The sequence below is a fragment of the Pleurodeles waltl genome, chromosome 5, assembly GCF_031143425.1.
Source record: "Pleurodeles waltl isolate 20211129_DDA chromosome 5, aPleWal1.hap1.20221129, whole genome shotgun sequence".
NCBI lineage: Eukaryota > Metazoa > Chordata > Amphibia > Caudata > Salamandridae > Pleurodeles > Pleurodeles waltl.
The window spans coordinates 1601976262-1602002051 of NC_090444.1; the positions used below are offsets into that span (position 1 = coordinate 1601976262).

Consider the following 25790-nt stretch of genomic DNA (forward strand, 5'->3'; position numbering starts at 1 on the left):
TCACACACAGGTACTTGCGCCCTGCCCTCTGGGCCAGGACGGCCTGCCATAGGGGTGACTTATAGTGACCTGGTGCAGTAACATGATGTGAAAGGGTGCATGAACCTTTTCAAGCAGCCTTCAATGGCAGGCCTGCAGGCACCTTTTGAATGGGCTCCCATCCGTGGCATAATACATGCTGCAGCCCATGGAGAAACCCTGGTGCCCCAATGCCCTGGGTACCTAGGTACCATATACTAGAGACTTAAAGGGGGGCACCAGTTTGTCAGTTGCAGGGTGCACAAAGTAAGGAACAACCAAATTTAGGAGGCGAGAGCACAGCCACTGGGGTCCTGGTTAGCATGATCCCAGTGAACACAGTCAAAAACACACCAACAGCAGGCAACAAGTGGGGGTAACCATGCCAAAAAGAGTGTGCTTTCCTACGGAGTCAGAGCTGGAGTACTGGATGGAAACTGCCTCTTCCTCAGCTTCCGAAGTCTTGTGCAGCTCTTCCTCTGCTTGTTTGACAGTGTTAGCCAAAGATGTTGGGTGCTTCTTGAAGTTGTGGCTGGAAAAAGTTACAAACCTGGGGGAGGGTTGGTGTGTGGGTATTTTGGGTGGCAGAATAGAATCAAAATGGAGTTTGTTTCATTTGCATTGCATCGTTGGTTAAATGCGATGACATAAGAAAAGCCCTGAACGGTTGAGGCCTGAAGCTGCAACTAGAAAACGTCGAATTGACAGATGATGGTGTTCTTCTGTTTTCAAAGGTGGAACACAAACTAAAACAATGCCATCGGGTATAGTGGTCAACAACAGACCGAGGGGTGCCCGAAAAACGATCTCAAACCAGAGCGCCGAGAACATGTCAGAACATGATGGCAGAAAGAAAACAATCTAACAATGGAGTTGATGTCCAGGCGCATTATCACCGAGAGGAGGACTCACTTTACGTCATGACTGGAGAGACTTCTTCCAAGAAAAACAACTTTCACAAATATGGACCCAACACTAGATGGCAGGAGTATGCACAGCATGTTTATCTACAGCCACACAAGTCATCGAACATAGTATTTCCTTAATCTATGCTCTGTATCTAACCTTTATGTTTGATGGCATCACCACCAGGGCAAAAAGAACAAGGGACAGTGGTCAGTAGGAAGACTCAACATCTCTCTACAAATTACTTTAATGGATGCAGTAGGGCATTTGCAGCCTGCCACAATCTAAATTTTCATCCTGGTTTCCCAACACTAGTTTATCTAGGATGGCTTCAAGGAAACTCATGTAGTTCAATGCTGTCTCTAAATATGGGGAGGCCAGTATGGCCAAGAGTTAATCCTTCTCATCGTCTCCACTAGATGCAAAAATTGCCCATTATCACTATTTTTTCTAAGCTTTTTAAAACCCTTTTAAGCTGAGATCAATTAGATCTAACAGCAGCCTCACAAGCTAAAGGGTTTTTGTGAGTGTTCACAAGAGAAGTTTCAGGGGCTCTCCTGTCTTAGTTATGAAGGACATATCTGCCTCCCACATCACAGGAGTCAGGCCTGATGCATGTATAAATGCATTTGAGGGTATTCAACAGCTCACCCAACTTTGGTAGGAATGTTTGTATAATTTGACTATTTATGGCACTGGAGTTTTGTTCTGCTGCATGTTGCAGGCGAAGTCTATGGGTACCTCCAAAGAATCCTTAAATTCTAAATTGTAAGATGGGCAATAAACTTTTCAGAGCTTGCTTTGATGTCATCCAGACATTTGATACCTTTGGTGTACTGCATTCTAAAGTAGTCTCTACAGGAGGCTTGTTGATACCTTATCCTTCTTGCTAGGAGGGATCAAATCTTGTTCCCCATTTGTAGGAAGTCTGGGCAGAACTCAAGCGAGTGGTCACATCCTGTTTACTCTGACACTTTAGTTCATCTCTCACCATGGCCGGTCTGTCTTTTTGTCAAGTAACTAATTTAGTTAGCTCCACTGTGAGTTTACCCACAATTAACCTTGTTTACCTTGTCACTCCTAGTGCAATTCCTGTGGTGAACACTGACCCCCATGGTGCCCTGAAGGCATCCCAGAGTGAGGCAGGGGAGACGTTGATGAGGTATTAACCCTTAAACAATATTTTGAAACCTCAGTCTTGAAGAGAGGGTCCCTAAGGCCATTAGCCTGTGGCCTGTGGCCTCCACTGTATAGTCCCCTGAGATCTTCCCCAGTTCGGCGGGGGTAGGGTGGGGTGTGTGCCCCGAAAAGAATGTTAAACATGCTTTACTCTGCAATTTAGTCTACAAGGAACAGCAACATTAAGAGGCAGTAGGTAATGCACAAGTATGTGGAGAGGACATATGAGAAAAAGTAGTAATCCCTCTCCTCTAGGTGAAGGTATCAACACACACCAATCAACCACAGATAAGTGTTCTTTTTTCAGATTCCAGGATATAGTTCCTGTGCAAGGGGTCGATCTCACACCCTGTAATGTTTGGTGAAGAGCATTTTTACATTTTTTAAATTAAAATAACATATGTGAAGTCTGTGATTTTAATAGTCATCCAAACAAATGGTTTCTCGATTACTGTGTGTTGTTAGGGCAACATCTGTGTTAGGCTTTGCTCTGAACAGATTTCCAGCAGGAACGCTGTTCTACGTTCATAAGTGCCTTAAATCAAGATACATTTTTCTAACTCACTACAAATCCAAGACATCTGAACATTGTACATTCTGTTACTGATATGGACTCCTGGCATTCTCTGAAGCTTTCCACACTGCAGGGCAGAATCTGCCTTAGCTTGTGATGTGTTACGGGTATAGTGTTCTGCTCTCATGCTCAGCTTTGTAATTATGTATTATCGATTCAACTGTGTACATAGGATTATAATGTTGAGGATTCAAGTCAGAGGGCGTTGGCAAAGACAGGAAATGGAGAGGTATACTTGGTACTGCTCAGAAACAATTCCAGGAGGGGTTAAAAAAAAAAAAAAAAAAAAAAATCTCCTTGTTTCACAAATAAGTTGTAGCTATGGGATTGTGCTCCACTACCTATTATATCAGTTGTCTGCCTTTAAGAGATTACATTAAATTTACGATTTTCTGCTTTGTCTATTAGCACCTTAATAATATGACTAGTATCTATAAAAAGTCTAGCACAAAAATGAAAAAACACATTTGTCAGTTTAATGGAAATGCTAATTGTATGAGACTTTAGAATCATGATAAAACACTGAATATCTGAAACACCATGTCAAAAACAAATGGGGTCCTTAATCAATGGATTTGCTAAGAAGAAAAAAATCCTGTGTTTGTTAACCAAGACTTTATAACAAAGCACTCAGAGGTAATAAAACTCAGTCTTTCAAAACTCACAACCACTTACCCCCACATCTTCTTCTTGTATTTGTCTGCCATTTTCAACATGATAGTCAAATAGTCATTTCGTCCAGCAGCCCCTATGCAACATAAAATTACAAATTCAGAACAAAGATCATTCTTTAATATAGCAAAAAAGTGAATACTACATGGTTGTGCCCTCACCAGTGTCAAGTATGTGTGGTAAAACAGCAACGACACAGAGCTGGTGTTCTTCACATGTCTTCTTAACAACTTCTTCATTAATGATCTGTTATACAAAAGCAACAATTAATTTCACAGCTCATAAAATATGCTCAAAATGTGGTTATTTTTCCACCACGCTTTCTCTTCAGTTTGTGTTATCACTGTATTTCTTGTTAGCGATTTAAGTCAAAACACTTTATATTGGACAAATATTTTTTAAATTGAGGCTCAGAAAACAAAACTTGAGTGTGCTTGGGTGCATGAGAGGAGAAAGACATACAATGTTATTCCGTTGCCAGAAAAGACTTGAAGAGCAATGTTTAGAGGCAATTACAGCAGGAGTGCAAGCAAATAGTCTGATGTCACCTGGTACAGAGTTTCGGATTATTTTCCCAAAATTTGTCCTGGAAAGGTCAGTGAATGCGGTCATGCTTACGTAGTTATGGACAAGTGGCTATGGACTATACCATACCTCTTTCAGCTCAGGCGGCGGTGCGTTCTCTGAAAAGAGATCCAGGGCTCGGGCAACAATATCTGTTTTTGTTCTCCCACCATCATAGTCAAGAGGGCTTTCACCTTTCTGAAAAATCTTGATTGTGGGAAATCCCCGAATCTACAATAGAACATAAAAACCTAATAATTTGTAAAATTATACACAAGTGTTAAGCAGTAACATCATTTCTGTGCAATAAAAGCCTCACTGATTCTACTGGATTTGGATATCATTTTTAAGTCAGCCAATTGAGGGACTTTAAATAAGGTCTTTCATCTTTTAGTAAATCCCAGAATACACCAAGTGGAAGCGTTGTGAATGCACTGCAGTCTTAAAATAAGACAGGCAGTAGAGAGAGTTACAGTAGTTAGACGTGGCTCACCAGTCTTCAGTATGATTCGGAAAAAGGTGCATGATTGTCCTCCGAGTGCACAGAATAATGAAACAGACAACGCATCATTTTGGGTTTTGAGTGAGACTGGTGTCAAATATGACCCCTACATTTCTAGCAGATTCAGCAGTAACACTTCTCACTAATTAATGGCCCAGCAGGATGATTTCCAAAAATAATCACTTCTGTCTTATCAGTATTCTTGCACAGAGAATTGTCACTCATCCAATATGAAGGCAATATTTTAATCTAATGTATTCAGAGTCATTAGTGCAGTATAAGCTTACTATTAGCTGTGTAACATCCTTGCATGAAAAAAGGTCACAACAAACAAACAAATCACAGCAGCTGGAGGTGCTACATTCAGTTCAATTCACCAGATGTTTAAAGCACGTGGCTCCCAGACACCTGGCTTCCCAGCCCTAAAAGTTTTGGAGAAGAAAAAGAGGAAGCAGGTGAAAGATGAGAGGTTCTAGACATCTGGGCTACAGCAGAAATTAGACATATACCTGATGCTCATACAACGTCCGAACACAGGTTTTTAAAAAAAAGGTAGGTTTTTAGCAGTTCCCTAAAGCTCAGGACAGGGGGTTATTTTCCTTTCTCAGGTGTGTGGGAAGAGAGATCCAGAGCTTAGGTGCGAGATAGGAAAAAGATCTGCCCCACACCTAGCTCTGTGAACCTTAGGAACAACCAGAAGATCAAAATTGTTCGACCTAAGAGTCCTCTTAGGTTGGTACAGAGTGATTAGCTGCTGAAGAATTTTGAAGCCTTCTTTCGCTTTGGCTGAACGTACCAGACAGAGGCGGTCATTTTGACCTTGGCGGACGGCGGAGGCCGTCCGCCAAGGTACCGCCGCTGAATGACCGCACCGCGGTCAAAAGTCTGCGGCGGCCATTCAGACATTTCCTCTGGGCCGGCGGGCGCTCTCCAAAAGAGCGCCCGCCGGCCCAGAGGAAATGCCCCTGCAACGAGGACGCCGGCTCAGAATTGAGCCGGCGTAGTTGCAGGGGTGCGACGGGTGCAGTTGCACCCGTCGCGTATTTCAGTGTCTGCTTAGCAGACACTGAAATACTTTGCGGGGCCCTCTTATGGGGGCCCCTGCAGTGCCCATGCCATGCAGAGACCCGCCAGGAACAGGATGGCGGTAGGGGGTGTCAGAATCCCCATGGCTGCGGAGCGCGCTCCGCAGCCATGGAGGATTCACAAGGGCAGTGGTAAACCGGCGGGAGACCGCCGGTTTACCCTTTCTGGCCGCGGCTGAACCGCCGCGGTCGGAATGCCCTCGGGAGCACCGCCAACCTGTTGGCGGTGCTCACGTGGTCGGTGACCCTGGCGGTCACCGGCCGCCAGGGTCAGAATGACCCCCAGAGAGTCTTAAATTGTATTCTGCATCTTATCAGCAGCCAGTAAAGAGTTTTCAATGCTAACTGGGCTGACTGCAACCTAGGAAGGCTCAGTAATATTCAGGCATCCATATTCTGAATAATTTGTAGTTTTAGTGACCAATTTGGGACTGTCCAGATAAAGTGAATTTCCATAGTCCAGGATAAAAAAATAAATAAAAAATGTCAGCCTATGGGTCACTATTTTGTGAGACTCCATTAGTAGCCATATCAAGGTTTTTCAGAGGGTCCTCATAAGACAAACAGATGCTGGCAAGCTTATTTTACTTTTGAAGACATGGAGAAAGACTGTCCAGGGTAACTCCCAAGCTTTTCACTTCCAACTTGGGGGTTGAGCGTTCTTTTAACACAGGAGACCAACTAATCTGTTGCCAGAGGGATGGATTATTCCCCACCACCCTAACCTACGTTTTCTACACTGTTTCCGCCCGCTGGCCCAGCTGAATGTTCTTTATGTGGACGGCGGGGGTTCTGCACGCTGGTGGTCATTTGTTGACCGCCAGCGCAGAACTCAGCCAGCCGAGTTCATAATGAGGGCCTAAGTATTGTCTTTCTTGTGTATAAGTACTGTGTGACTATAGTGGTATTGCAAGAGCCTTGCATGTCTCCTAGTTCGGCCTTGGCTGCTCTGCTACAGCTACCTCTAGACAGCCTAAGCTGCTAGACACTGCCTACATTTCACTAAGGTGTATCACTGGACATGGTATAAGGTGTAAGTACCTCTGGTACCCACTACAAACCAGGTCAGCTTCTCACAATTAAGGAACAGGGTCTGAGGATTACTTTTCCGCAGACAAAGCATAAGATCAGAATTGGAGATTGGTAAGAGTGAAACCAAAAGTTGAAGGAGATGGAAGGGGTGGACAAATAATTTAGGAAGAAACTTTTTGAAGGGTGGGGGACAAGCTGATGTAGAAGTTGAAAGGTTAAACAATGATGTGGTGAGCGGAAGGTACTCTGAAGTTGATAGTAGTGGCATTTAGTCTTCAGTAATAGCAGTAACAATGAAGATGGAGAAAAGATGACAGTTTTGAGATGGCGAGCAATCAAGTTTTCTTCCATCAAGATGGTTATGAGCAAGACATAAGGCAAGTTTTTGCACACTTTAAAACCAAAGAGCTCTCACAACACAAGGTAAGATGACTTGCATTTCAAAGTATAAAAACAGTTAAACGTTTCACATAAAAACAGACAGTAAATATACAAACCCCATATCGACTGGCTAACACCTGGTTCACTGTAGCATCCACAGCAGCCAATTTAACTTTCCCTTGCGTTTGTTCTTTAACCTCTGTCGCAGCAGCTGCCCATTCTGGCTCCAGGCTAGCAAGAGAAGATTTAGTTGAAAAAGTGATAGTGATTCATCCCACACCAATAGATTTAAAATGTAACAATTAGTTGTGACTGTTGCGAATTTGGTGCCATGGGCAACAAGATCTGTTCAATGTCTTGTGTGCACATAAAGAATTAGAGGAAGTGCCAAAAGAGTAGCCAAGAGAGGCAAAAAACTAGACAAAAACCCCAGCTTGAGCTTTCAATACGCTACTGGCTATACTGCTCGACTATTACTTGGTGTTTAAATAAACACTTTTGGTTGTTCAATTTTCTAAGACGACTTGTCTGTCTTTCTGCTCTTTGCTAGGACTTGTGTAAATATACTGCCAATTATCAGGAGCAGGTGTCCGTTGATCCCTACTGTTATCACTCCTCTGCACCCTAAGTGCCACTATAAAAGTTCAAGAAAGGGTACAATTGCTTTCTACTCCACACCCCAGTGACAAAATACATATCCAAACTAGGGTGCTCCATGGATGTATCACTGTCAAACAGAAATAATCCATTTTTAATTTTATCTCAACTTTACTGATGAAGGAAATGACAAGGACTAACATCCTGGTCCTATTTTCAGGCACTTTAATCAATTCCTCCCTACAGAATTGCACATAATCTGATTGTGTGGGGAAAGCCAGATTTTCATTTTTTTTTATTTATTTAACAAGGGGTTGTGGTAGTTTAATTATTTCACTTCCATCAAACACCAGACTGCCAACTGAGCATCTAAATGCACCTATTTAAGAAGGCTCGGTGTTTGCCTATGGAATGATAAGCAAAAACTCACTGGCTGACTGAATTAATCTTCATATGACACCAAGTAAAAAGCAGATGAAATTCTTTGAAATCATTAATGTGCACAATAAATCACAGGACAGAAGAACCCTCTTCAACTAGAGCTGCTTAACAATGAACGTTAAGAATGAAGTAGAAACATTAACGATTTTATCATGAAACGTAACAAGTTTCAGGAAGCAAATTATTAAACAGTTTTCATTCAAAAATAAAAAAAATCACAATGATCAGTCACAATGGGATGGGTAAAATGTATATGGGCACCATTAAGGATACATCCCTTGATGCCATTCAGCTTGCTGCCTCCTTTGCCCAAGTGCAGCTTAAAATAACACATATATTTAATGATGCTCTACAGATGTGTACAATTTACCAAGCAGGGCATTCCAGAGTCTGGTTGTTATGTACAGTAAGGGCCTGTGGTTAGGAAGCAGCAGCTACTATCTCCAAGTAACAAGGTACATTTTCAACCACAATCACTTGAGCAAACTAAATGGAATTTGATATTTATCTATACTGTTACCACATCATTGGTGATGTATAGCACCTTAAGTTGTACCTCATCTTCCAAATTAACTAGACCCATGTGCTCCAAGATATCCACATTTAAGCACTTTAAATAATGGCTGCACGAGCTCATGCCACTCCGGATAAATGTTGCACAAGACTATTCCAAGGAATGTCATGTTTATTGCGATTGGTTGGTGCAGAACTCCACTTCAATTCATGGTACATGGTTCAAAACTATCAGCTGACGTTTGCTCAGGGAGTTTCTAATTTAGAGCTAGTAATCTTAACTCAACACATTGGCCAACCTTTAACTTTCCAATAGATGGTTTGGGTAGTCCAAACGTAAGCTACTTTCATTCTAACGAAAATATAAAGGACCATACTGCAATGTGTAGAAGTCGGAAGATAACTCTCCTTAGCATATCCAGGTGAAAGATTACCGTTTAACAACCAGCCAATCGGAGTGGTCATTATTAAGCCACAATCTAAAGTGCCTGCCAAATCTTTCCTAAAGATGCTAGAGTATTCCCAAATAAATTAAAAATGGTGCCGTACAGTCTTATGCGTTAAAGCTGTTCAAAGACCTAATATAATCCACTTGAACCATATCAATTATATTCTGTCTCAATTGAACTGGAGTCAAGTACCGTTGATCCAACCTTCCAGGTCCCTTAGGCTAACCATAAAACTATCATACTAGGAAGTGATTATGCTGATTTCCACCATCTAGGCATGGCATCTAAATCTGGTAGACTGATAAAGAAGCCCTAGAAATGTATCTGTTAAACTGGGAAATTCCTTAGGCTAGGCTCATAAAATGTTTACCACTGTAAAAGCTTACTGAAATGGAAGCTCAAAAATAAACCAAATGCTTAGTGCCACAGAAGAACAAGTGACTTGCCTTCGGTAATGAATTATCTGGTACACACAGGATCTAAACTTTTTTTGCGCAGCATGTCTGCATGTTGGAAGAGGGTATCGCGCGGCTTTGTATAGACGTTGTCCACTGGATCTGACATCAGCAGAGTCTACATAACCCGATTGCCGACTTCAGTTTCTTCTGTGACTATTTTCCATGCTCAAACTGAAGTGCCACATATATTAACTGCCTATCGAAACAGTGTGGTAGAACAAAAGACACCCCTGTGTCAAGTAATCACCAAATGTTTAATTCAAGGTGTAGATTTGAATAATGAAATCTGACACCAAAGAAAACTCAGTTCCCAGAGCAGGGAGGATGGGCGGGTCATTAAGGAATCTGCAGCTAGATCTTGTCTCTACCAGATAATGCGTTATCAAAGGTAAGTATCTTGTTCATCTGATAGAGTCATCTAGCCACAGATTCCTGTACTCTAGAATCAAAGCCATAGCAGCCCGGAGAAGGGACTGCGAACTGAGACCTTCAAAATAGTCTGAGTATCACAAAACCAGTCTAGACCAAGAGAAATAGACCAAACAATCATAATTAAGGTGAGTAACAATACTCTACCACTTTAAAATTTGTGAAAGGAACCACAGGTAAATAAAACCATAAAACATGGGATATGCTCATCCATGTTAATATGTCATAAGAGACCCAACCATATTCAGTCTCTAACCAGAAGAATACCAGTCTAGTACAAGAGAAATAGACCATTCATTCATAAGAATACTTATGAGGAAACACATACTCTTTACTAAAAGAACTGTGTAAACAACCACAGTAAGAAAAAGTCATAAAAACAAGATGGAGGATTCTGCAAGAAGGGGGTCACTTCAGTTCTGGACACCTAAGGGGTTGTCCTAGCTACAGTGGTCACTCCTCCGTTTTACGTAATTTTCCCACTCAACCTGCCGCCAAAAGTGAGGCCTGGCCCAGGCAGCAGTTATCGCCAATAGCTGGGGTGCCCTTGGGCACTGTAACAGGATGCCACAGCCTTTGAGGTTCACCACCAAGTGTTACAGTTCCTGCAAGGGGGGGGGGGGGTAATGTAAAGCACCTCCACCCAGAGCTGGCTTTGTTTATGACCCCAGACTGAAAGTATACTGGGGCCTTGCTAACCAGGCCACTGACAGATCTCTTTCCCTAAAATTGTGCAATTGTTTCCCATTTGGCAATACCTTTGGTCCCCCTGTAAGCCTCTAGTAAATAGTACCTCTGGTTACCAGGGTATGGGTACCAAAGAGGGTCTTCAAGGGCTGCAGCATGTATTGTATATTAGTCTCAGTGACCCTCTCACCTAGCACATGCAGACTGCATGTCTTGGTGCAGCTAAAAATGAAAACACAGCAAGGAATACAGCCTATGAGCCATGTGCCCTTACACTGCATGCAATATCTCCAAGTGGACCATACAGCAGGGATCACAGCCCTGTGTGCAGACTGACTGGTTTTAGCCACCTTGCCATCACCAGTCATGATTCTGCCCCCATCCCCAAGCCTGCTCTGGGAGAAGGGTTTACACACCCCACTAAACAGGATGACCTGCAAATTTGCATTCCAAGGCAGGGGGGCTTCAAAGATGCTCACTGCCCTTGGTATGTAGATCTGGCTTCACTCAAAGGAGCAATGACACCCCCTTCCCCCAGGGTTTACTTGGCACCTGGACAGGCAGGAAACTTAGTTTTCAGAGAGGTGTGCCCAACCCTCAGTTCAGTCCCACCTTAAGGTGTGCTGCTTGAAGAGGGCACAACATTTAGAAATCTGCCATTTTCAAGTTCGCAGATTTAGGAACTCTGTGACAGGGTTATGTACACTTCCCACAGGAAGTGGTCATAAACCCCATACTCCCCGAAACACCCCTAAATTCAGAAGAGACCCTGGCACCAGAAAAATCGGATTCTTGCTGACCTACGAAGGAGGACACTCAAGAGATGCAAAGGCAAAGCCTGAGGAAGAAGCATCAGACTGGGCCCCAGCCCTTCCGGCTTGTCTGCTGTTCCAGCCGATTTGCACCAAAGACGACTTGTTCTGCAAGCTGCTGTGCCTCCAAAAACCTAGGAGGGCTGCCTGACTTCATAGAAGACCCAGGAACCTCTGTGGAGCAGCATTTCTGCTTCTCTGCATCTTGCAGGCACCCCAAGAGACCTGAGAGGACTCCAGATCACAAAAACCAGACACCGGAAAGCACCACTGCACCCATGCCACCTAGCCGGAGTTAAAGTGGGCCAACAGTGCCAACGCAGATCCCCAGCCTGCCAGTGACGAAGCACACCCTGGACTTGCCCACTGTGGACTCACTGACGCCACCTGCTGTACTGAATCCTAGTTTATTTTAATGGGATAACAGGAGTTAGCGTAGCCTCTGGCTTGCAGACTTGTGCCCCCGTCACCTAGTGACTTTCAACCTACTTAGCTTGCTCTGTCTTAGCCCATTTAATTATTTAATTCATCTACGATGGCTGCCTTGTTTATAGTTAGGCCACTTGTTATGTTTTGTATTATCAGTGCCACCACACTAAGGCGTCAAGATCAAGCAATAAAGACAAACAAACAGTAGGTGTTCACACTTAGGGATTTTCCCTCTCTATACTTTTGAGGGATTGTTTATAATAATTGCCGTCCCAAGCATGTCTGTTAACTATTGTTTGGGAACACACCTATGTCAGGGGTCCTGGTAGATCTGTATTAATACATCGCACTTTAGACGGATAATCAGAGGGATTCCGACCAGAGGGCATCGCCACCATCGCTGATATTGATGCTGCACATCGTCTTGACGCTGACCCAGTCTTCGTGTCCCTGCAGAGTCTGAGATACAGACCTCATTCCAAGGTAACGAGGGTTGGGGGCTCCTCTCATGGACCTGGCATTGGCAGATTAGGTTTAGCAAACCCCGCTCTCCTTTAGGTAGGAGGTTAGGCCTATCACGTTAGGGTATTCGGGCATATTACATCTCATGTGTCTTTTACATGCATTGCAAGATGGTGGGGGTCTTTGTAATAATGACTCTCGTCTTTACAATTCTGTTTCTTGCATTATTCATTATCCTAATCATTGCAGCCCATGCAACATATCGCAAACTGCAGTTGTGTTAAATAAAAACTATTGAAACTTTACTGCATCTTTGTCATTGCCTGTGTTTGTATGAAACATGATATATCTGTAAGAAAGGGGTAATCTCCGTTTAACTATGACAGTCCCTGAGATGTCTTATTCTCAAGTCCATGCGTAAAGGCTGCCACAAATCACCTTTTACTATTGTGTTTCTGTTGAGGTGCTGCTAGTGAGCCGGTAAGGTTGGGACAACAGTTGCGACTTGTTGTAGTATAGGCATAGTCGCCTACAAACGAAAAGTACTGTCATCCTTTAACCAGCAGTCTTGCCTAGAGCAAGAGTCCAAACTACGACACTGCAACCTCTGCCTGCAGGCCCCCTCAACCGCACGTGGCCCTAGTGGAGAAAACCCGACGCCTCTGGACACGTCTGCACCAGTCGGCCATGGCCCGTGGAGAAGAGGACAGAAGGTATCCCTCCGTCTCCGAGCAGCTGAAGACTTGAACCCACTTGTTGGTAACCGTCGACTGGACTCCCTGTCCAGACCTGCTGTCTCTCTTCAACTAGATTGATCTCCCATTGACTAACAATGGGCACCCAACGCCGTACTACACCCCTGCACAGTGTGAACTGTTTGGTGTGTTCCTGACCCTTGCCCCATACTTACCTCAAGTCCAGGAGATTGGTCCTTGGTCTTTCCTCCATAGGATAACATTGAAGCTTCCACAAATTGAAATGTTGACTTTTCAAAAACTATAAAGATTTTTTTCTGCAAAGCGTACTTACCTGATTGAATTGATTCTTGTGCCTACAAACACATATATATATACACATATATATATATACACATATATATATATATATATATATATACACACACACACACATACATATATATATATATATACACACACACACACACAATATTTTTGTGAATTGGTGTGGATCTCCTTCTTGAGTCATGTGTCTCATTTACTGACTGTGTGTGTATCTGCAGATGTCTCACACATCACCCCCTAAAAGAGCGCCTTCGGATTGCTGGAGCAAGCCCCTGTCCACTGGTAAGGAAAATCCTGGACTCTTTGCTGGCCAAGTAAAGGAACTGCACGGTGTCCAACAATGAGACACTATTGGTATTTCTAGGCTGGCGCACATTATGTCTGGGACAAGAATAAAATCCTTTTTGGCCTTACAGGAGGAATATGACCTCCTATTGCACCAGGTTATTTTGCAAGTTACAGCTCCAACACAAAACTAAGCCCTATGTGGCTGGCTTGGTGAATTCACAGACATTAGCCCAATGGAGGTTAAGACTTTATCAGAAGAACTGCGGGAGTGCAAGATTTTGCAGATTCATAGATTGCTAGTAAACAATATCCCAAATCTTTTGATCCTCTGTATGAAGCATGGGGAGAGGGATTCAGATCCTCTCATGAAGGGTAACAGGAGGAAGGTTCTCATTTCCCCGCAAGAATCTGCTGTTGCGTCACAATTTAAACTCCTTTAGATAAACTTACAATGTGCCTATTTAAAACTAAATAGACTGTGGGAAATAGGGCTGGTGGACTAGTCACTGTCTCAAATGCTTGACACACAATGGGGACCTTGCTCATATGGTATGAAGCCATGAAGGGATTGTTTCCTTTTGGAATGGGGTGCTCTTTTCGTTGAAAGGGTGCCTGGATGACTGCTCCCTTGTGTCCTAAAATGGCTCTGCTGCATATTTATATAGACCTAAATAGCAAAAGATACAAAGTGGCATTATTATGAATTGGTCTCTTGGTCACCAAAAGGGACATTACGCAAGGTTTTGCAACCCTCCTTCACTGGAGCATTCAAAGAAAGAGTTGGACCGCTGCACGAGTCTTGAACGGCCTGTCTTTTTTGGCTAGGGGATGTCTATAGAAACACCAAGTAAACAGTAAAGACTAGGATCATTATTAGGGAATTTTGATGGAGCCCTGTAGTTAGAAGCCCTTCTCCTTGGAAGGTGAAATTTGCACCTTTTAGAGCATGAAAGGAAATTTATTGAACACTGCTATGTGCGCAGGTTAGTGGGATCAGGTGTAGAGGTGGGGTTGCTATTTTGACATGGACTGACAGAAAATGTTGGTTACAAAAGATATACAACTCCTTTTTCGGTTATAATGAAAATAAACACAAACATGTTAAAAAAAAAACATAAAAAAAAAATCAAGTAAATTCCCAGTGTAAACATTTCAAATAGGAATAAAATGTGTCTTCATTAAGGATTTGCGTTAGTTTTTCAATGATCTCAGGATATAAAACTACCATTGTGATGGAATCCTAATTCTCTCAGTATGTACAGACTGTTCTGAAAAGCAATGTAAAAACGTTTATGCTTAATCTCCTTCCTGCAGAAGTCTGATTGTTCGATAGCTAAGGGTACCTTGTGAATGAGTCTGCAAGTGTGTTATTATCATCGATAACCAGGGGCTTATGCTGTGTTCTTGACCACTGCTCAACCTCATTTTAGTCCACTGCACTGAAAGACATTTCAAGGAATTATGAGGTTTTAAAGAGCTAGAAGCAAATGTGAGGTGTCAAGTGGGCATGGAAGCAAGAATTTGTAGCAGCGGTAGCAGGATAAAATATCCCTGGTTTTATTTTCTGCATTATGCAAACTGTATGTTTATGACAGTGGTATATTCTATTGTTTACTGTCTGTTCTTATTACATGATAATCTCTACTGTGTGTGGGAAGTATATAATATTTAATTTACTATTGTGTGATTTTCGCTAAACAGCCATATCAAGATGTGACTATGATTTACTTAAAGGATGGCTCGTGCTGCCAGAAATCAAATCAGAATATAAACAAAGCATCTGTGGAGAATTCTTAGCCATCACAAAGGCACAAAGGGAATCCAGTAGAGGGTAGGTAGCCTCTGCATATGTGGACTACAAATTTGCAAATGTGTAGGTTTAAATCCGTAATTCAAGGAAGCAGAGAAAACCCTCTGAATCAAGTCAAAATAAATTCCATTTGTCAAGGAAACACTTATAAAAGCACAAATAAGTAGATCAGGGGAGAAAACAGTTTAGAAAAGAACTACTAATTTAGGGTCTGATGAAGAAATAGACAAGGGCCCTTTTCTTTATGAACAACATATCCCAAGGAAACGAACACAAGACGGAAACATTGGTTAGCCAATGAGATGTGCTTTCAAACGTGATGCACAACACATTCGACAAAAGGTCAAATGCAGAACTTCAAGGAAGCCATTTAAGCATATAGAACTATATCTAACGAAGCACACAAACAATGTTCATAATTAACCAAAGGTCTCTAGATAACACACTTACGTTTTACAGTGTCCACACCAGGGGGCAAAAAACTCTACCAGCCAAACGTCTTCACTGTTGAGTACAGTTGAATCAAAGTTGTCATCATTAAGTTCAACAACATCTTTCTTACTGCCTCCTCCGCTCTACAACAAAAGGATAAATTAAAGCTCATTTGTATGACAAACCAAAAAATGCACAAAAGTATGCTACAGCGTCAATCACATTCCCCCTCACTTAGGGCCAGATGTAGCAAGCAGTTTTGCCCATTCTGTGTCTATGGGAAAATGTGTTTGTACATATGGCCCTTCGTCTCCAAAATCTAAGGACAATTAGTCGGTTGCTTACCTTCAAAAGAACATATGATTCAGTCTCATAAACTGAAAGTAAGATTGGTCCAGAAATGTGGTCTTATATTTGGGGTCTCACCTGCGCTTCAAGGTGTGGGAGGAAGGCTGTGATGCACAGTAGAAAACCCATGAAGGGCACACACTCCCAACTTCAGTGTTGGCTTCATGGCTTAAGTCCAAGCAGCAGTGATTACTGAATGTAAAGAACTCCACTCGAGCATCTCCTATTAGTTCTCACCTACAGGCAGGTTTTAGCTGTTTGTTGTCAATAACTTATAGTGTACAATACCACCACTTAGCATAGGCTTTGGCTCACCCAATGGCTAATCACTGGTTGACTTTCTTGTCAATCTCATTTGCTTGCCTTTGATTTGATAGCTTTCCTTCCTCTTTCCAGAGGTTGTCTCATTCGGCGCTCAGCTTCTTCACTATCCACATCAAGGAACTACTTTTTTTTTGTTCTCTTACGCCATATGCCCTCACCCCCACTTGTCCGTAGAAGCACAGCAACAAGAATATTTCTGCCAGCACGGACATTAGCGTGTTAGTTTCCACACATTTTGAATGCAGGAGATAAAAAAAAAACTGAGGCCTTAGTACAAAAAGGCAGCATGTATATCCCTGGAAGAGAGATGCGCTGCACATTCACTAAGCCATCCTTTGAAGCTCAAGACATAGTTGGCCCGACTGGAAGGACACGTCTCTAATACTGAAGGAGCATCAATGCACTCTGTGGGCACCTCACAAAGCTTTTTATTAAGTACCTGCATCTGGTCCGCCAATATGGGCTTTTTAAATACTGTTCAGTTTCTTGTGAGATAATTATTTTGGAAACAAAAATACCATTTACAAAGACTAAAAATTCAGACTTTAATGTTCAGTTTCAAGATACCGTAAGACAGGTTTCCTTTCCTTTTTTTTTTTTTTTTTAAACAATGCCTCACGAGCAAGCATTGGCAAAACAAATATCTTGGCACTCAAAACATTTAGGGGAGACAAACTGGCTTTGTCGATTCCTGTACATGTTTGCCTTCTATCCAATAGGTGTCAAGCAGACATCAGAAGTGACATCACACTTGCCTGTGTGTCACCTCACAGGCTGGCAAAGAGATTAAAAAAAAAAATCTGAAAAAAACACTAAAAGACGCAGCAGTTACTGTATATCCTCACTCGGTTAAAAGCAAGGAAATCATGCCTATTCAATACTAATTAATTTGTCTTCTTTACAGATGGGACAACAACCCTAATAAATACCCTTTTCACAGTACACAAAACAAACTGGAGCTGGTTAGCAATAAAAGTGCCAAACCCAGTCCAATGGCAATAATGCTATAAAGGTCAGAGGGAATAAAGTTTGATTGTGTTGTGCAAGGACCCCCTGACCTATCTTATTAAGATGTTTTTGAGGAACTTGTAGAGTTATATGCAGAGCTAAGTGGAGGACACATTAACATGGCTTCTAACGTGCAAAACTGTGATAACTGTATGCATGTGTGTATATGCACATAAAAATGTATAATGTGCATAGGCAACTAATTTACACAGTCTTGCTCGTAACAATGATATGTTGTCTGCACAGCAAAGGTTCCCATCACTTCTGAGGGCAAGGTTTGAAGTTCCAGATTTTGCTAGAAGCAAAGGTGGCAGGGGATGCAATGTAGCCCTCAGCAGTGCCTTTAGCACAGAGGGTCCCTAGCCATCTGAAGGAGTGAGGTGGGTTCACACACACTCTCAAAGGTCTTTCTGTATTGATCTTGCAGAAGGCCCATACTTCTGTTATAGTGGCAAGCGGGACAATTAGGAAGGTCACATTAGAAGTTGCAGAATAATGAATTGTGCTGCCACACACTCAATTCAAGTGCCTGGGAACTCTATAAGATGGAAAGCGGAGGGCAGACGGCCAGGGGATTTCAGGGTCTGTGCTAGTCAGGAAATTGGCGCTAGATGTTATAGACTACCTAAAGGTCAGTAAAGAGTGCAAGAATATGCTGGAGTGAAGATTTGGGTGGGTGAGAGACTGAGAGCCCGATGTAGCATCTTAGGTGAGCTGGAGACTGACAGGGTGCTGCAAAGTGTCTGTGATGACAGAACAAGGGAGGACTAGCTAAGGAATGGGAAGATGAGCCAAACGAATCAGTTAGGCAAGTGTCTCTCTGAGCTGGACAGCTAGAAGAGGGTAGACCTTGGGCAGATTCAGTATATCTATAAGAAAGAAGGAAAATGCCATCTATTTTGGATTTACAGACCCAGTGCAGATAGCGTATCTGAGCATCAGCCGATGGGGACTGAGGACCAGTGAAGTATCCCACTGCAAGGTGGTGGTGTCTGACGAACAGGTCAGAGAACTGAAAGAAAAAGCTCTGAATGTGACTAATGATTAGCTTTTGGTTGTCCGAGGTAAAGCTTGGAACCTCTTGAGGCTTGTGCTATAGTCTACAAGGGCCCTTAGATGTCCTGAAAGGACCCCTGAGGTATAGAGGACTAGCTCACAAGCCCCCCTTCTGCATTGACAGAAAGCTTGCCCCGCTGCTTCTGTATGTAATCTTAGTGTTGGATCTTGCACTGTAGCTGTCTGCACTGTCCCTGCTTAGGGTATGCGTGGGGAGCTTGCACTAAGGACATGGGCTTCAGATTTAGATAAGAATTTCGCAAACATAGTGACTTAAAAAAAAGCAAACTAGATCTACTGTGAAGTTTTAAGCTATATTTGGGTGGAGGCTTTGAGATACTGACTAGAGTTGGGCATGTGGCAAAGAGAAAACTAAACATTTTACATCTCTGTTGGACATATATTACACTAATAAAATATTCAACCAATATGTTTTAGAGCACCACCTGTGACTTCTTTGGCCAAACTGCAACATACACGTGAATGATCAAAGTGACCCCTTTTTCGGTGGTCACTGTCAGTTTGTCTTCATGTTTTTTTTTTTTTTTTTTTTTTTTTTTTTTTTAAATGGGACCCCCACCTGCTGGCAACTTAGAACTCTAACACTGGGACACTGATATCCACTTCCCAGTGTATGGGCTCTGGCACCTAAATCATGTTGAAAGGGACCTAAAAGCAGACTGACATTTAACTTTCTCATAAAGCCAGAGTATATGGGGCAGAGATACAACCATAGTGTGGAAAGTTAAATGCTACTTGTGTACTGCAGCGCCTATTGTGCCATTGTAGAAAGTTGGCTCTGTATATACTACCTCAAAGTGAGAGATAGTGTTCACAGAGTCCAAGGGTTCCCCTCAGAGGTTGATAGTGGCAAAAGTAGATAATTCTAATGCTTTATTTTGTGGTAGTGTGGTCGAGCAGAAGGCTTATCAGTGGGTAGTGTTAAGCATTTGTTGTACACACATAGGCAATAAATGAGGAACATACACTCAAAGACTTACTCCAGGCCAATAGGTTTTTATATTGAAAAATATATTTTCTTAGTTTATTTTAAGAACCACAGGTTCAAGATTTACAGTAAACACTTTAAATGCAAGGTACTTCACTTAGATACTTTTGGAACTTTGAATGGAAACAATATCATGTACAGTCTTTGTAAACATGGCAATAAACTATTTTCAAAGTGACACTTAGTGCAAACCTCAACAGTTCCTGGGGGAGGTAAGTAAAGGTTAGATTAGGAGGTAAGTAAAACACTTATAAGTCTCAGTTCTGGGGCATAGGCAGCCCACCGTTGGGGGTTCAAGGCAACCCCAAAGTTACCACACCAGTCAGGTGCAGAAGTCAAGGAGGTGGCCAAAACACATAGGCGCCTATAGAGAACAGGGGTGCTCCGGTTCCAGTCTGCCAGCAGGTAAGTACCTGTGTCCTCGGGGGCAGACCAGGGGGGTTTTGTAGAGCACTGGGAGGGGGACACAAGTAGGCACACAAAACACATCCTCAGCGGCACAGGCGCGCCCGGGTGTAGTGTGCAAAGCAGGCGCTGGGTTTTGTATGGGTTTCAATGGAGGGACCCGGGGGTCACTCTAGCAGTGCAGGCAGGCACGGGGGGGCGCTTCTCGGGACAGCCACCACCTGGGCAAGGCAGAGGATCCCCTGGGTGTCACTTCTACGTTGAAGTTTGGTTCCTTCAGATCCTGGGGGCTGCGGGTGCAGTGTTGGTTCCAGGCATCAGGCCCCTTGTTACAGGCAGTCGCGGATAGGGGGAGCCTCTGGATTCTCTCTGCAGGCATCGCTGTGGGGGCTCAGGTGGGTCGTCTCTGGTTACTCACGGGCTCGCAGTCGCTGGGGAGTCCTCCCTGAGGTGTTGGTTTTCTGCAGGTCGAGCCGGGGGCGTCGGGTCCAGAGTGTAGAGTCTCACGCTTCCGGCGGGAAACGTGAAGTCCTTGGAAGTTGCTTCTTTGTTGCAAAGAAGTAGCTTGTTTTGAACAGGGTCGCTGTTCACAGGAGTTTCTTGGTCCTGTAGTCCAGGGTAGTCCTCTGAGGCTTCAGAGGACGCTGGTCCCTGTCGGATGCGTCGCTGGAGCAGGTTTTCGAAGTTGGAGACAGGCCGGCAGTGCTGGGGCCAAAGCAGTTGTCGTCTTCCTCCTTCTCTGCAGGCTTGTAGGTCAGCAGTCCTTCTTTCTTCAGGATGCAGGAAGCTGATTTCCTGGGTTCTGTGTCGCCCCTAAATACTAGATTTAGGGGTGTGTTTAGGTCAGGAGGGCAGTAGCCAATAGCTACTGTTCTGGAGGGTGGCTACACCCTCTTTATGCCTCCTCCCTGAGGGGAGGGGGGGGGGGGGCACATCCCTAATCCTATTGGGGGAATCCTCCAAAGATTGAGGATTTCTAAAGGTAGGGGTCACCTCAGCTCAGGGCACCTTAGGGGCTGTCCTGACTGGTGGGTGACTCCTCCTTGTTTTTCTAATTATCTCCTCCAGCCTTGCCGCCAAATGTGGGGGCAGTGGCCAGAGGGGTGGGCATACCCACTAGCTGGGATGCCCTGGGACACTGTAACAAAAGGGGTGAGCCTTTAAGGCTCGCCGCCAGGTGTTACAGTTCCTGCAGGGGGAGGTGAGAAACACCTCCACCCAGTAAAGGCTTTGTTCCTGGCCACAGAGTGACAAAGCCACTCTCCCCATGTAGCCACCAACATGTCTGGTGGGTGGCAGGCTGGCAGAAACTGGTCAGTCTACACTAGAAGTCGGGTAGGTATTCAGGGGGCATCTCTAAGATGTAACATACACCCAGTGGGTGTATGTTACAATAAATTGCACACTGGCATCAGTGCTGAGAAGTCTGATACCAAACTTCCCCATTTTCAGTGAGCCATTATGGAACTATGGAGTATACTCTTATGGTTACTCTGCACTTACAATGTCTAAGGTTTTGCTTAGACACTGTAGGGGCATAGTGCTCATGCACATATGCCCTCACATGTGGTATAGTGCACCCTGCCTTAGGGCTGTAAGGCCTGCTAGAGGGGTGACTTACCTATGCCACAGGCAGTGTGAGGTTGGCATGGCACTCTGAGGGGAATGGCATGGCACTCTGAGGGGAATGCCATGTCAACTTAGTCATTTTCTCCCTACCAGCACACACAAGCTATGAGGCAGCGTGCATGTGCTGAGTGAGGGGTCCCTAGGGTGGCATAAGACAAGCTGCAGCCCTTAGAGACCTTCCCTGGCATCAGGGCCCTTGGTACCAGGGGTACCAGTTACAAGGGACTTACCTGAGTGCCAGGGTTGTGCCAATTGTGGAGACAAAGCTACAGTTTAGGGAAAGAACACTGGTGCTGGGGCCTAATTAGCAGGGTCCCAGCACACTTTCAAATCATAACTTAGCATCAGCAAAGGCAAAAGGTTAGGGGGTAACCATACCAAGGAGGCATTTCCTTACAGTGTGGAACAAGGTAGAATGGTGGTGTATGAGTGGGGGTGAATGTGAAAGATTTGAGAGGGGGAAGCAGCAGTCAGTCAGTTAATCAAAAGGAACGGAAAAACAAGGAGGAACAAATACAACTAGCATTTGCAATGCAATGGGTCTCGCGTTTGCTCGAGTTACAGCTATTAGCGTTGTAAGTTCCTAACTGGACTTTTCTTGCCACATAAATGGAAAATGAAAAGTAAACAGTTGACAAAAGCAAGTCAATTCAAAGAGCTACAGCCGTCATGAGCGTGAGAGTTATTGGCTCCCTGCATGAATGTCTAGAAAGGATCACGGCTAGGATGAAAGGCAAACCGAAACTGGAGGAGGAGGAGCCATCACGCGCTGTAATAGAAGGCAGCGTGACAGTGTGATGGCCAACAAAAATGTTCACTTAGTAAAATCGCCTAGGAGGGAACTCAGCACACAAAAGAAGGACCTTTCCCAAAATGCACCAATAAGAAGGAGGCATTTAAGACAAGCACAACAAAGAATGAACAGCAAGAGTAGGTGTGGTTAAAAGCCCACAAAGAGATTACAACAGGCCAGAGAACTTGCACGCTCGACCCTAAAAAGAAGTCAAGCCATCAAATAAAGAGCAAATCCACTGTAAGTCCACAATAGGCCTCTTGCAATCAGCCACCTTGCGATGTCTGGCAAGCTTGATGTAAAAAGCATGGTCCCCATCTGTAAGGAAATGCCTCCTTGGCATGGTTGCCCCCTGACTTTTTGCCTTTGCTGATGCTATGTTTACAATTGAAAGTGTGCTGAGGCCTGCTAACCAGGCCCCAGCACCAGTGTTCTTTCCCTAACCTGTACTTTTGTATCCACAATTGGCAGACCCTGGCATCCAGATAAGTCCCTTGTAACTGGTACTTCTAGTACCAAGGGCCCTGATGCCAAGGAAGGTCTCTAAGGGCTGCAGCATGTCTTATGCCACCCTGGAGACCTCTCACTCAGCACAGACACACTGCTTGCCAGCTTGTGTGTGCTAGTGAGAACAAAACGAGTAAGTCGACATGGCACTCCCCTCAGGGTGCCATGCCAGCCTCTCACTGCCTATGCAAGTATAGGTCAGCCACCCCTCTAGCAGGCCTTACAGCCCTAAGGCAGGGTGCACTATACCATAGGTGAGGGTACCAGTGCATGAGCATGGTACCCCTACAGTGTCTAAACAAAACCTTAGACATTGTAAGTGCAGGGTAGCCATAAGAGTATATGGTCTGGGAGTTTGCCAAACACGAACTCCACAGCACCATAATGGCTACACTGAAAACTGGGAAGTTTGGTATCAAACTTCTCAGCACAATAAATGCACACTGATGCCAGTGTACATTTTATTGCAAAATACACCCCAGAGGGCACCTTAGAGGTGCCCCCTGAAACTTAACCGACTGTCTGTGTAGGCTGACTAGTTCCAGCAGCCTGCCACACTAGAGACATGTTGCTGGCCCCATGGGGAGAGTGCCTTTGTCACTCTGAGGCCAGTAACAAAGCCTGCACTGGGTGGAGATGCTAACACCTCCCCCAGGCAGGAGCTGTGACACCTGGCGGTGAGCCTCAAAGGCTCACCCCTTTGTCACAGCCCAGCAGGGCACTCCAGCTTAGTGGAGTTGCCCGCCCCCTCCGGCCACGGCCCCCACTTTTGGCGGCAAGGCTGGAGGGAACAAAGAAAGCAACAAGGAGGAGTCACTGGCCAGTCAGGACAGCCCCTAAGGTGTCCTGAGCTGAGGTGACTAACTTTTAGAAATCCTCCATCTTGCAGATGGAGGATTCCCCCAATAGGGTTAGGATTGTGACCCCCTCCCCTTGGGAGGAGGCACAAAGAGGGTGTACCCACCCTCAGGGCTAGTAGCCATTGGCTACTAACCCCCCAGACCTAAACACGCCCTTAAATTTAGTATTTAAGGGCTACCCTGAACCCTAGAAAATCAGATTCCTGCAACAACAACAAGAAGGACTGCCTAGCTGAAAACCCCTGCAGAGGAAGACCACAAGACAACAACTGCCTTGGCTCCAGAAACTCACCGGCCTGTCTCCTGCCTTCCAAAGAACTCTGCTCCAGCGACGCCTTCCAAAGGGACCAGCGACCTCTGACTCCTCTGAGGACTGCCCTGCTTCGACGACGACAAGAAACTCCTGAGGACAGCGGACCTGCTCCAAAAAGACTGCAACTTTGTCTCAAGAAGCAGCTTTAAAGAACCCTGCAACTCCCCGCAAGAAGCGTGAGACTTGCAACACTGCACCCGGCGACCCCGACTCGGCTGGTGGAGAACCAACACCTCAGGGAGGACCCCCGGACTACTCTACGACTGTGAGTACCAAAACCTGTCCCCCCTGAGCCCCCACAGCGCCGCCTGCAGAGGGAATCCCGAGGCTTCCCCTGACCGCGACTCTCTGAAACCTAAGTCCCGACGCCTGGAAAAGACCCTGCACCCCCAGCCCCCAGGACCTGAAGGACCGGACTTTCACTGCAGAAGTGACCCCCGGGAGTCCCTCTCCCTTGCTCAAGTGGAGGTTTCCCCGAGGAAGCCCCCCCCTTGCCTGCCTGCAGCGCTGAAGAGATCCCTTGATCTCTCATTGACTAACATTGCGAACCCGACGCTTGTTCTAACACTGCACCCGGCCGCCCCCGCGCCGCTGAGGGTGAAATTTCTGTGTGGGCTTGTGTCCCCCCCGGTGCCCTACAAAACCCCCCTGGTCTGCCCTCCGAAGACGCGGGTACTTACCTGCAAGCAGACCGGAACCGGGGCACCCCCTTCTCTCCATTGCAGCCTATGTGTTTTGGGCACCACTTTGAACTCTGCACCTGACCGGCCCTGAGCTGCTGGTGTGGTAACTTTGGGGTTGCTCTGAACCCCCAACGGTGGGCTACCTTGGACCAAGAACTGAACCCTGTAAGTGTCTTACTTACCTGGTAAAACTAACAAAAACTTACCTCCCCCAGGAACTGTGAAAATTGCACTAAGTGTCCACTTTTAAAATAGCTATTTGTGAATAACTTGAAAAGTATACATGCAATTGAAATGATTCAAAGTTCCTAATGTACTTACCTGCAATACCTTTCAAACAAGATATTACATGTTAAATTTGAAGCTGTGGTTCTTAAAATAAACTAAGAAAAGATATTTTTCTATAACAAAACCTATTGGCTGGATTTGTCTCTGAGTGTGTGTACCTCATTTATTGTCTATGTGTATGTACAACAAATGCTTAACACTACTCCTTGGATAAGCCTACTGCTCGACCACACTACCACAAAATAGAGCATTAGTATTATCTATTTTTACCACTATTTTACCTCTAAGGGGAACCCTTGGACTCTGTGCATGCTATTCCTTACTTTGAAATAGCACATACAGAGCCAACTTCCTACACCATCTAAAAAGCATTGTTCCCTTTTCAAATGTCAACTGCTGCCCCACTCCTCTGTGATTGCATTGCTGCTGTGATACTTTCAGTGGCCAGAACAAAAATAATATTTAAATACCTGTCGTCCAGAATCATAACCACTGCTTCTTCCACCCAAACGATCCTTGACGAATGATCGCAGCGCACTTAAGGCACCATCCACAATAGCTTCACCAGTCCTTGCACCTAAGAATGGGACAAAAGGTAAAAACACCTCAGGGTAAAATGTGGGTAGTACTTACACATGCGCTTGGATTCAATGAACTCTTTAACAAAAGCTTTTGTTACAGCCTGTATATATATGTGCCTTTAAATAAGATGATACTTCAGCAAAGCAAATAGAACCATCATACACCACTTGGATATTTCAGTCTTGCCTAGAGAAATTAACATCTCTACAATCCATAATGAAATCCTTTTCCCCCAAAATGGAC

General features: G+C 44.5%; 1 protein-coding gene across 1 annotated transcript in view; it reads right to left on the minus strand.

Moving 5' to 3' along the window:
- PDIA6 (protein disulfide isomerase family A member 6) overlaps positions 1-25790 on the minus strand; it is a 91561-nt gene that overhangs the window by 42220 nt on the left and 23551 nt on the right. The window contains exons 5-10 of the mRNA XM_069235933.1: positions 25436-25542; positions 15761-15885; positions 7030-7144; positions 4004-4144; positions 3511-3595; positions 3353-3425 (exon numbers count right to left, since the gene is read on the minus strand). Coding sequence (XP_069092034.1) covers positions 3353-3425; positions 3511-3595; positions 4004-4144; positions 7030-7144; positions 15761-15885; positions 25436-25542 — 646 coding nt within the window. The remainder of the gene's footprint in view (positions 1-3352; positions 3426-3510; positions 3596-4003; positions 4145-7029; positions 7145-15760; positions 15886-25435; positions 25543-25790) is intronic.